At 42.5% G+C, this 12490-nt stretch overlaps 1 protein-coding gene and 1 long non-coding RNA gene across 2 annotated transcripts; both read right to left on the minus strand.

Moving 5' to 3' along the window:
* Positions 1 to 112: 112 nt before the first annotated feature.
* On the minus strand, positions 113 to 3021 carry LOC121319094. Its single transcript, XR_005950665.1, has 2 exons — positions 2938 to 3021; positions 113 to 721 (listed from the first exon to the last, which is right to left on the minus strand). It is a non-coding gene; the product is annotated as an uncharacterized LOC121319094 (long non-coding RNA).
* A 655-nt stretch (positions 3022 to 3676) lies between these two features.
* On the minus strand, positions 3677 to 11745 carry LOC121320082 (solute carrier family 35 member E3-like). The gene is made up of 5 exons (XM_041258262.1): positions 11063 to 11745; positions 10277 to 10387; positions 6872 to 7030; positions 4688 to 4770; positions 3677 to 4323 (listed from the first exon to the last, which is right to left on the minus strand). The coding sequence occupies exons 1-5, from the start codon at positions 11462 to 11464 to the stop codon at positions 4137 to 4139; spliced, it is 942 nt and encodes a 313-aa protein (XP_041114196.1). The 5' UTR covers positions 11465 to 11745; the 3' UTR covers positions 3677 to 4136.
* Between the last annotated feature and the right edge of the window lie 745 nt (positions 11746 to 12490).

A 12490-nucleotide genomic window follows, 5' to 3' on the forward strand; every position in this document is an offset into this window, starting at 1 on the left:
CTGCTACACTCTGTGTATGGGCTAGGGGTGAAACACAACCTTCATCCCACTCTGCTATCCATGAAGGGATGTATGAATATTTGGTTCATATAAACAGGTAAACCCGTTGCACTTTTGTATAAAATATTTATTCCATAACGTGTTTATAGTTGGGTGACTAAAACAATGCTTTTTTGTGTGTGTTTCCATGGTTTCTATCTGAAATTGATGAATTCAAAATGTATTTATCTAAAAATAACTTCTAGTAAACTTGAGAAACAAAATAGCTTGGTGTTTAAAAGAAGCACATGTGATTCAAAGGAGTATTTGAGTATTTGTTTGGGCTCCTAGAGACACTCCAATTTAAGACAATGTAAACAAACTGGCTGGCTAACGCTGTGAAGGGGGTGCCCAGAGAAGTTAACAATGAAATAAAGCAATGCATACAGCAGTCAGCAAGGAATTGTATTAACAGTACAAAAGTGAACACTGCAGCTCTCATTTAACTCACAAGATCCTGCAGGAATACTGGCAGTAGTAGCTATTGAATACTAAATGAGGTATCAGCCATCTGTAATCTCTCCCAGATGCTGTTCCAATTCTACAAGGCAGGAGAGCAGGAGAACAGCTACATCAGCTGGCTTACTCCGGCTGTCAATCACACTGGACTGTCTTCACAACTGTTGAAATGTGACACCACCTTGAGTAGCTATTGCAGGTGCGGCAGGCCATCATGATAGGTCTGGAATACAGAAACAATCTATTAAAATGGATGCCCTTGTCAAAAGAGAACGAACATGCAAACATGATGCTATTCACACTAGTGGACTTGGCATTTCAGGATATCATGGTGTATTATGGCAAGCTTCAGTCTGGCCCATGCCTCTGCTACAGACTCAGTCGACAGCTAGTGCTTGTAGAGATGACTCAGGCGTTTATGTTTGACTCAGCTCCACAGCCTGTGCATTAGGAATGGCTTCTGAAGCCAAAGCATGTTGTGACTTGTTCCCACATGTTCAAACAACTTGCCAATGTTACTTCCTTGTTTGACTTGCTTTTTTAAGCACAATATATTGAAAAAGAAGCATTTAAAAATGCAGCCCTGTGAGGTGAAATGGAATAGGCCAGTCTATTTATAATCATATCACTTGACATTGACTGTACTGAAAGGTTTCAGAAACTACACATTCTATATGAAGTGCACAGTAAACTGTTATTCCATCCATAGCTAGAAAACAACTCTGTGATGGTGTATGTATTAATAAAAAGTGCTGAGGTTGATCAAACAATTGAAATAATGTACTTTGTTTTTCAACACCTTCACAGACCCTGATTAGCACTAGTCCTGGACAACCTAATGTTACTTTAAGTAAGAAAGTCCAGCAGCAGTGCTAATCATGAAACCAGCTGTTTGTGTTTTATAACTAGATCTGTCTTTATTTCATATAGAACTCCTAATTATATTGCATGGATGGAAATAAGACTCCTATTGCATAACAGTTTCCCCATTCCAGGTTTTGCTGGAATTTTGCTGGATTAGCTGCAGTGTGTAGGTAACAAGCTCAGGTGTGTCTGATTAAACTCATAGTAAAACCAGGAATGGATCACACCGCTATGCAATGGGAGGCTTATTTCCACCCCTGGTATTTTATGCCCTGTAGTATTTGTTGAGGTGAATATGCCACACATGTTTGCTCCTAGTTCAGGTACTGAACTTATGACAAAAGCAAAAGTGGCAATGTTAATACAATACTACATACTGAGTACCATAATAATAGTACAGGGTGATTAGAAAGTAAGTTTATCACATAAGCGCACCATGCACCATGCACCATGCAACATGCACCGATGTGGTAAACCTACTTTCTAATCACCCTGTATATTATTTGGAGAACAGGAATATTCTATCAAGACTTACCACAATTTATAGATATTAAATAAGGTGACAATGCCTTCCTTTCATTGCCCCTACATTGTGCAAGGGTATATTGTAACATGATGTACATCTTACTGTAACAGTACACACACAAGGGACTGTGGTTATAGTTGAGGGTGCATTCAGCACAGGGAAAGACTTTCACAAATCATAAAATAACTGTCATTAACTTCTTTACAGGCCACTGTGAAAAAAAAAGATCAGTTTGCATAACCTGCTCCCAAAACCTGCACATTCCAGCAAGCAGCCAGGCGGGGTTAGTGAAAGAGAACAGTCTGTTCATTCTCAGTGAAGGCTTCACAAACACTGCTGCCTCTGTGCACTGTCATCAGCTCCTGTTATCCCACCCCACTCAGCTGATGACAGTGTTAGTGAAGAGTTGTGAAGCATCGTTTTAATACATTCGACTCCACCTCCCAGCTGTTTAAGTTTGCACCCATGTTGTTTTCCGGAGAAAGACGTTTTAAAACTAGTAAGAGAACCTTTTTTCTTAAGTGGAGGACAAAGTCTTAGATGAAACGTGTCTACTTCACCTATCTGATCATACAGATTCATTTCTTTCATGTGGGATGAGTGTTTAAAGTTACAGCCCTCATCCCCTCTTTAAAAAGGACAATCATTTTTTAAAGTGATCATTAACAGAAGATAAGGGGGAAATCATGATGGTGCTTGTGCTAATAACTTGGTGAAAACTTCTATAACCCTTTGCTGCCCAGTGTCCAAAATATTTGGCATTGAGAAAACATGTATTGAATATGTACGGGAACATACCCAGGGCAGAAAGGGTTAAACAAACTTATCAATTACAAGCAAGTTCATTTATCAGGGGGACATGATTTAAGCAGCCTGTTACAGGGGTCGGTCCCCATGGCACACACACACTCAGAACGTACAGGAGCAGCAACTCATAAACACCCAGGCACAGACTCCTCAGAAGGTAGCATTCTACAGTTCAGCCAGCAGGGGTCAGTATGGAGTCTTAGGTCACGTGCAAGGTTTCCTCACAGTCGCTCAGTACGTACTCTTATCTGTCCCCAGCGCCTGGGATTTTCACAATAACCGGCACAGCTGATCTCAAGACCTCTTTTGGTCCCACATCTCCAGGCTTGTCTGTTAAATTAACCAGCAAAAAAAAAGAGTTGGTTGTGAGATTCCAGTACCCAGCAGGCTAACTCAGCCTCGGGCATCCGCATACAGGTGTAGTGCTAATAAAGAATATGCTTCTGTGTGGAGCATTATTAAAGTGTACAGCAATCCTACAGGCTTGAGACCCCTGAACCATTAAACTGAGGTTCCAGATTGGAACTTGCAACCCAGCTCCTGAATCCTATCTGTGTGTCAGAGTAGTAATTTAATCATTTCTAAATAGCGTCCTCTTTTAAACTCTGCTAGGTCTGTGTATTTGGTTATAAAAGCATATTACGCATCAATCCCCCGTACAAAGCCTCCATTCAACAGCCATCATTTGACAACGTGGAAGTGATTGAATAACTCAGAGACTGAATATTTCCAGAAATTGTTTATCTGGGACTTTCTCAGACCAAACCAAACAAAATGCCCAATCTCACTGGGTGGTAATAAAAAAATTCATTTATTGCATAAAGCGCCTAAAAACAGGTTTTCCAATTCAATTTAATATTCAATGTTTCAGTTCAATTTGAACATTTGAATCAATGTATTAGAGTACATATCAGTGTGTGTATACGTGTGTTTTATTATATATATATATATATATATATATATATATATATATATATATATATATATATAAAAAAACATAAAAGCATCATAATCATTTTGTAAGATCTACAAGCACACTATTGGTTAAATACACTCCTTATACTCCTAGTTCCCGACTAACAGCTACACTTTCTTTATATGAAATGTTTTGCCCTTCTCCATCAGTACCGTACAAAATATCACACCGATAGTTCCTCTTCCAGTCTCTGTAAACAAAATCATTTTCTATAAAATTTCCATTTTACACATTGCTCACTCATCTGACACACTGCCACTTTCGGCAGTACGTGTTCTCGTAAAGGAGCGTGTCACAGTTTGCTAGGACTGTAGATTCTAGACCAGCCTCCCATTGTCACAGATCTGTGGCCAGTCCGTTTGGGTTATGAGACAATGTGAGGACACCCTGTGTTCAGACACTTCCACTGCTCCTCCTGTGTTGGTGACAGAGGCCTTTCTGTTAGCTGTCAAAGACACACTGAGATCAGGGCCTCTGCATTAGCTTGCTCTTGCCTTCCTCTCGCTCGCTCAGCTTGAAATGGGTGTAAGACAGAATCCCAGCCAGCGTGCACAGGATCCCTATGCCCTGATTGAGGGTCAGCTGGTCCTGGAACAGGGCATAGCCGCCCAGCAGGGTGATGCAGAACTTGAAGTGTCCGAACATGTTGTACCTGAACACCACTGTTAAGGAAAAGCAGCAGCAGCCACCTGGGGAGAAACGGGACTCAAGAATAATACTGTACTTTTAGAATCAGTCAGTCGTTATTGAACCAGATTCCCTGTTACAGCGGCTACAGCAGACAAACGTATGCTAGAGATAACAGAGAAACTCACTTGCAGTAGCAAGGCTGCTTCTGTACTGTGTTGATTTGTAGCTTTAACAGGGTGACCGAAGCACAGCCCGGTTTTAACATTCATTTTCTGAGTGGCACAGTGGCCTTCACAGCACAACACATCGAAAGACCTCCAGTATTAACAACTCTTAGGAAGAAGGAACTGTGTCCGCGTCCCCCCCCCCCCCAAAAAAAAGGATACGTGACTGGGGAGGTGTTTCCAATGATCCAGTAAATGGACAAGTTCACTAGGAACGCTATCAGTCCAGACAGCAGCACCATGCCCTACAAATGAAGAGGAAGAGTTGCTGTTACACACACACTCTCTTATTGTGCAGGAACACATTGATTACTTACCTTCTTATTTTACTTGCTGTGAGCCATTTGATGAAAAAACTAAACAAAACAATAACTCTTTCACTGACTGAGTTTCAGTTAACCTTTTTCTAATCAGTAAGTTTGGAACAACTGACCCCGTTCCTTGATCCCTCTGCTTCTTTAACCCCCCCCCCATGGCGCCATCTATAGGCGATCAAATGCTAGTAGCCCTGTGACAAAAGAAAACAACAAGTATATGGGTTTATGTGCCGCACAGGGTAAAAGTTGAAACCACACGTTCCAGATTCACATCTGACACTGTGTAGGAATGGTGACGCCATTTCCCTTCGACACAAACAAATACAAACTATCTGATAGAGCCATTTTATTCCGTCTACCTATAGGCGATTTTCTTTATTCCTTCATTCTAACCCGTTATACAGGACCGTGTTGATCACTGCAGCTGCAATGAACTCACCGCTCAAACACAGAGCGATGAAAAGGTTAAACGCTGTTTAAACAGGGCACAGCTCCACTGTAGCGTTGAGATCATTATACAAAGCTGCCTGAGCACAGAGCAGTGACACAGGAGGAGTTAACTACATAATAAGCACAAGCGCTGAATCACGCAGCGAACATATCAATACAGGCCCTGAACAAGGGTACTGCTGAACAGAGCACAGCAGTGGACTTACTCTGCAACTCAGCCCCAGTCCGTTATCTGTAGGGATGCTTGTGGGCACAATGTGTAGCTCTAGCAGACAAGGTTGAGGAGTTGTCGTGCCATAATTCATCTGAACAGCTTGGCAGGTCTTTAGCTTTACCAAGAGAGCCCATGAACAAGCCTCATCTCCGAATTCACCTCATCTGTCCCGACTCAGTCACTAAGCCTTTAACAAGAGAAGCCCTGGCTAAGCTCAGTGAATGGCAGTGAACGGTCCCCACCATACGTTTACTAAATGTCACCACTAGCACAAATGGGCTTGAGTTAGAGGTGGATCAACCTGAAGCATTTTACAGCACAGGAGCATCTCCCTGTATCCGTGGTTATCCCAGGAGTACCACTGGAAATAAGGGGGTTGTCTAGTACTGCAAAATGTTCCAAATAAATCCAGCTGCTGCTTATCCCTGGTTTATCAAATCAACACCTTTGTCAAGTAGAAGCCAGATTCTAAACATTCAAAAAAATCACAACAACCCACATTTACTGCAGCTCTGTGTGGAGCAGCTCAAGCTCAGCTCCCATAGCAACAACCTATCCTCCGGAGGTGAAATACAGTTCCCATCAGCTCACCGATGAGAAGGAAAGCTCTTAGTTCAGTGGTACTAACCATGGACACATCATGCAGTGCTATTCACACACAGCCCGTCACATATGCCAGGACTCCAGCAACCAGCAGTGGCGCAAGTTGACCCTCCATTGCAAAGTGATGTGAGCCATTCCAGGCTTTACCGTGAGCCTAATTAGACACACCTGAGCTAGGATAGATAAGCTATTGGGAATCCATAGGCTCGTGCAGATCTCATTAACCTCAAACTGGGAGGCAATGGGAGCGTCTGACTTTCTCCATTTCCCAGCGCTCACTCACAGTGAAGCACATCACTGCTGTAACTTGGATTAGTGTCCTGAGGGATTAAGTTTCCAGAATGTTTCAAGAAGGCAAGCTGTATGCTTGGATGTTTCTATGAAAGCTGTGCGACTCCTACAACTGCTAACGGCCCTGCTGGATTGATCTGAAACTGTGTGCAGATGCATGAGGGTTGGGGAACGAACCAGGCACAGCAGGGATTGCATAGCAGTTTCACCCGTTCCAGGTTTTACTACAAGCTTGATTAGTCACAGTGTAGAGCTAAAGTGTGTCGTCCTAAACTCACAGTGAAACCAGGAACTGATCAAACTGCTTACTTCCATCCCTGCACAGATTCTGAAAACAAAGAGTTTCTACAAAAATTAATAAATAAATAAATAAATAAAACCTCCATCTGGCTACTAATAGGTTCCTTTGCAGTGCACATTGGTGTGATTGTGTGTGAGACCACTCTAGTGTGAAACAAGCAGAAGCCTTACCAGGGCGGGGGCAGACCACGGCCCGAATACCCCCCCCTCCCCAGTGAAGGGCTCAAAGAACGGCACGCAGGTCAGCAGGATGGCAGAGGACATGGGCGCCTGGTAATACAGCAGCTGCATGGAGTTCACCTGCAACTCGTGCTGCTTGGCTCCCACCCACTGGAAAGACAGGAGGGCACAGACACAGGCATTACTCCTTACCCTGCCAGGGGCAGTGAGACACCAACACAACCATACAGCATGCATCTCCATACAACATCGGTGTTGTAGATGTGCAAAAACATCAAAGGATCATTCATATAAATAATTTGTTCAAAGACAAATATGGAATGTGATAGAGTACTGGTATAATCACTTATTATTATTATTATTATTATTATTATTAAAGAATAATTTAGTGGACTACATGTTGTGCTGTTGGTTCAGTATCACAGCAGAACGATACACACCTCCATCACAAAACTACTGTATAAACATCATGTAAAGAAGGTGAATGGTTACACCCACTCTCTATCACTCTATACACACACACACACACAGATATTCATAAACCAATTTCATTGCAGGCAGGCTCGCTCTAGGCTGTGTCTACGGCAGTATACACCCATTCCACAATCAGCGCTTTACATCATCACTCATTCCACAATCAGTGCTTTACTTCATCACTCATTCCACAATCAGTGCTTTACTTCATACATCATCACCCATTCCACAATCAGTGCTTTACTTCATCACTCATTCCACAATCAGTGCTTTACTTCATCACTCATTCCACAATCAGTGCTTTACTTCATCACTCATTCCACAATCAGCGCTTTACTTCATCACTCATTCCACAATCAGTGCTTTACTTCATCACTCATTCCACAATCAGTGCTTTACTTCATCACTCATTCCACAATCAGCGCTTTACTTCATCACTCATTCCACAATCAGTGCTTTACATCATCACTCATTCCACAATCAGCGCTTTACATCATCACTCATTCCACAATCAGCGCTTTACTGCATCACTCATTCCACAATCAGCGCTTTACATCATCACTCATTCCACAATCAGCGCTTTACTTCATCACTCATTCCACAATCAGCGCTTTACATCATCACTCATTCCACAATCAGCGCTTTACATCATCACTCATTCCACAATCAGCGCTTTACATCATCACTCATTCCACAATCAGCGCTTTACTTCATCACTCATTCCACAATCAGCGCTTTACTGCATCACTCATTCCACAATCAGTGCTTTACATCATCACTCATTCCACAATCAGCGCTTTACATCATCACTCATTCCACAATCAGCGCTTTACATCATCACTCATTCCACAATCAGCGCTTTACATCATCACTCATTCCACAATCAGCGCTTTACATCATCACTCATTCCACAATCAGCGCTTTACATCATCACTCATTCCACAATCAGCGCTTTACTTCATCACTCATTCCACAATCAGCGCTTTACTGCATCACTCATTCCACAATCAGCGCTTTACTGCATCACTCATTCCACAATCAGCGCTTTACATCATCACTCATTCCACAATCAGCGCTTTACATCATCACTCATTCCACAATCAGCGCTTTACATCATCACTCATTCCACAATCAGCGCTTTACTTCATCACTCATTCCACAATCAGCGCTTTACTTCATCACTCATTCCACAATCAGCGCTTTACTTCATCACTCATTCCACAATCAGCGCTTTACATCATCACTCATTCCACAATCAGCGCTTTACATCATCACTCATTCCACAATCAGCGCTTTACATCATCACTCATTCCACAATCAGCGCTTTACTTCATCACTCATTCCACAATCAGTGCTTTACTTCATCACTCATTCCACAATCAGCGCTTTACATCATCACTCATTCCACAATCAGCGCTTTACTTCATCACTCATTCCACAATCAGCGCTTTACATCATCACTCATTCCACAATCAGCGCTTTACTTCATCACTCATTCCACAATCAGCGCTTTACTTCATCACTCATTCCACAATCAGCGCTTTACATCATCACTCATTCCACAATCAGCGCTTTACATCATCACTCATTCCACAATCAGCGCTTTACATCATCACTCATTCCACAATCAGCGCTTTACTTCATCACTCATTCCACAATCAGCGCTTTACTGCATCACTCATTCCACAATCAGCGCTTTACTTCATCACTCATTCCACAATCAGCGCTTTACTTCATCACTCATTCCACAATCAGCGCTTTACTTCATCACTCATTCCACAATCAGCGCTTTACTTCATCACTCATTCCACAATCAGCGCTTTACTTCATCACTCATTCCACAATCAGCGCTTTACTTCATCACTCATTCCACAATCAGCGCTTTACTTCATCACTCATTCCACAATCAGTGCTTTACTTCATCACTCATTCCACAATCAGCGCTTTACTGCATCACTCATTCCACAATCAGTGCTTTACTTCATCACTCATTCCACAATCAGCGCTTTACATCATCACTCATTCCACAATCAGCGCTTTACTTCATCACTCATTCCACAATCAGCGCTTTACTGCATCACTCATTCCACAATCAGCGCTTTACATCATCACTCATTCCACAATCAGCGCTTTACTTCATCACTCATTCCACAATCAGCGCTTTACTTCATCACTCATTCCACAATCAGCGCTTTACTTCATCACTCATTCCACAATCAGCGCTTTACTGCATCACTCATTCCACAATCAGCGCTTTACTTCATCACTCATTCCACAATCAGCGCTTTACTGCATCACTCATTCCACAATCAGCGCTTTACATCATCACTCATTCCACAATCAGCGCTTTACTTCATCACTCATTCCACAATCAGCGCTTTACTTCATCACTCATTCCACAATCAGCGCTTTACTTCATCACTCATTCCACAATCAGTGCTTTACTTCATCACTCATTCCACAATCAGCGCTTTACTTCATCACTCATTCCACAATCAGCGCTTTACATCATCACTCATTCCACAATCAGCGCTTTACTGCATCACTCATTCCACAATCAGCGCTTTACTGCATCACTCATTCCACAATCAGCGCTTTACTTCATCACTCATTCCACAATCAGCGCTTTACTTCATCACTCATTCCACAATCAGTGCTTTACTTCATCACTCATTCCACAATCAGCGCTTTACATCATCACTCATTCCACAATCAGCGCTTTACTTCATCACTCATTCCACAATCAGCGCTTTACTTCATCACTCATTCCACAATCAGCGCTTTACATCATCACTCATTCCACAATCAGCGCTTTACTGCATCACTCATTCCACAATCAGCGCTTTACTGCATCACTCATTCCACAATCAGCGCTTTACATCATCACTCATTCCACAATCAGTGCTTTACATCATTACTCACCACTTGATACAGGGCAGTGACAAAGACCCCCAGGGTAGCAAAGAGAATTCCCAGGAAGTTGAACTTCACGTCGTAGTACGAGTTCAGCAATACACCCAGTGTAATAGGAATCTGCAAGACAGAACACACATCTCTGAAGGGAAGTACAAAACATTCAATATACAATCTGTAAGACAGAACACACAACTCCAAAGGGAAGTGCAAAACATTCAATATACAATCTGTAAGACAGAACACACAACTCCAAAGGGAAGTGCAAAACATTCAATATACAGCAGGTTCCTGGCAGCCAATCACTTCCTGTGCTGTCGGTGACAGTGTCCAATTGCAGCAGGATATTGACCAAGACCGCAGGAAGTGGTTAAGTAGCAGAAGTAGGCAGTTCAACATTTAATCCAGCAAAATAACTTCAACACAATTCCCTCTGTACACACTGTGTGGGGATGTGGTAGGGGAGGCACCACTATCCTCCAAGTCATGGGTCATGTTTTAGCCAACATCTAGATTTTGTTTTTTATTTTAACAATTATGTTTGTTTTGCCAGATGTCAGCAGAGGCCAAGGGCAGTTCTAGTACTGAAGTGATTGGGCTACTCCTTCACACCAGCCTATATTTAAATCCCCTCTACAGTACACACTATGAGGTAGTTCCTGCCTTACTGTACATTATTTTAACAACGTTGTGACTGAATGCCCTTAACTTTTTCATGAAGACACTTTAAAACCTACGCGGTGCATACTGTAACTTTTCTTTTTAGATTGCCCATTTCAGACTGATTTCACTTACCAGCGTCAGCTTGATCTTGCTCGAGAACGTCTTCTTGTAGTAGACGGTCTGGATCACAATGATCACGGGGGTTGTCATCGCTTTGGCAAGCTGGTAAGTGCCTATCGTGTTGTTCTGAAGGGACAGGTTGGTAAAAACGACAAACCCGCAGAAACTCAACGCCAATAAGATGATTTTGGTGGGCTGGAGTCTTTTCGGGGCAAAGACGTCCAACTTCTGGCACACGTAGAGACCCAGCCAGGTCACCACGAAATGTATCAACGTGAGGGTCATGTTTGGGAAGCCGTGATGCACATAGATCCATTTGTTAATAAACACGATGCAGATGGAAGACAGTAAATTCGCAAACAGCCCAATCACGATACGGCTGTTGGATACGAGGTTATAAAGCCGATATGCCATAGTTCAGCAGACTTCTCTGGGTCCGGTTTTTGTGCGGCAGAGATCTGTTGCTAAAAAATAAACCCAAAAAAATCACAACCACCGCAAAACGTCTTTGTCCAACACGTCCACCTATGCGGAGCTGATCAGCTTGCCTCTGCGTTTCGGTAGTGGCTAAACTTGCCCGCTACATACAATGCTATCCATTCTGTTTGAATATGGGGCCCCTTGCAAGCCTGTATTCGCACTCAGCCAGTGCTTCAATCATACACACAGCAACACACATTAACACTGCAGCGGCCGTCTGCTTGGTGACGTCATGCACAGCTCAGCCCCTCAGACAAGACTGTTCGCCACGTCAATGATCGCCGCCTAGAGGCAGCACTAGGTACTAAATAAAACACTAATACATGGCTCTACAAATGGGCTTTTTATTCCTGGCATCTCATTGGCTAATACCCTTGGCAGGGGTGTACATTAACTTTCAGTAAACGGCCAGGAAATAAAAAGTACCGGCATAAGTGCCTTTTCACCTGGACAGATATCATTGAGCCACCTAATCATTAAAATAAATACAGCTTCTCTGTTCAAATTTTAAACTGCAGCCCACATAACATTGATCTTGTTATGGCTACTGAAGAACTGTGGTATGGAGGGTGCTTGAAGAAGCCTTCAGAAATCTTTTGCTCTTCATGACAAAGCTCTGCTATTGCATTTGCAAACCCACTATACTACATCGTGGGTCATATGCTTTTTTCACACGATAGAGCTTCATCCCTGATGGAATGCTGTCTGATGAACGTTCTGTTGATGATGCGGATGGAATGTGAGTGGCCAATATGGAATGTTCAGTGGACTTCAGATTTTAAAGATTGCATTTAAATTTACAGGTCAATACATATGACTAAGCACTGCTATCCAGGACCAAGTCCAAAATAAAGCTGGTACTTTGTTTTGTTCAGGAACAATACAGGACCTTTGTAATGTTGGTACTTGAACAAAAATGTACGATTTTTTCAGAATTAAAACAATATATATGTTCAGAAA

The sequence above is a fragment of the Polyodon spathula genome, chromosome 8 (assembly GCF_017654505.1).
Source record: "Polyodon spathula isolate WHYD16114869_AA chromosome 8, ASM1765450v1, whole genome shotgun sequence".
NCBI classification, from domain to species: domain Eukaryota; kingdom Metazoa; phylum Chordata; class Actinopteri; order Acipenseriformes; family Polyodontidae; genus Polyodon; species Polyodon spathula.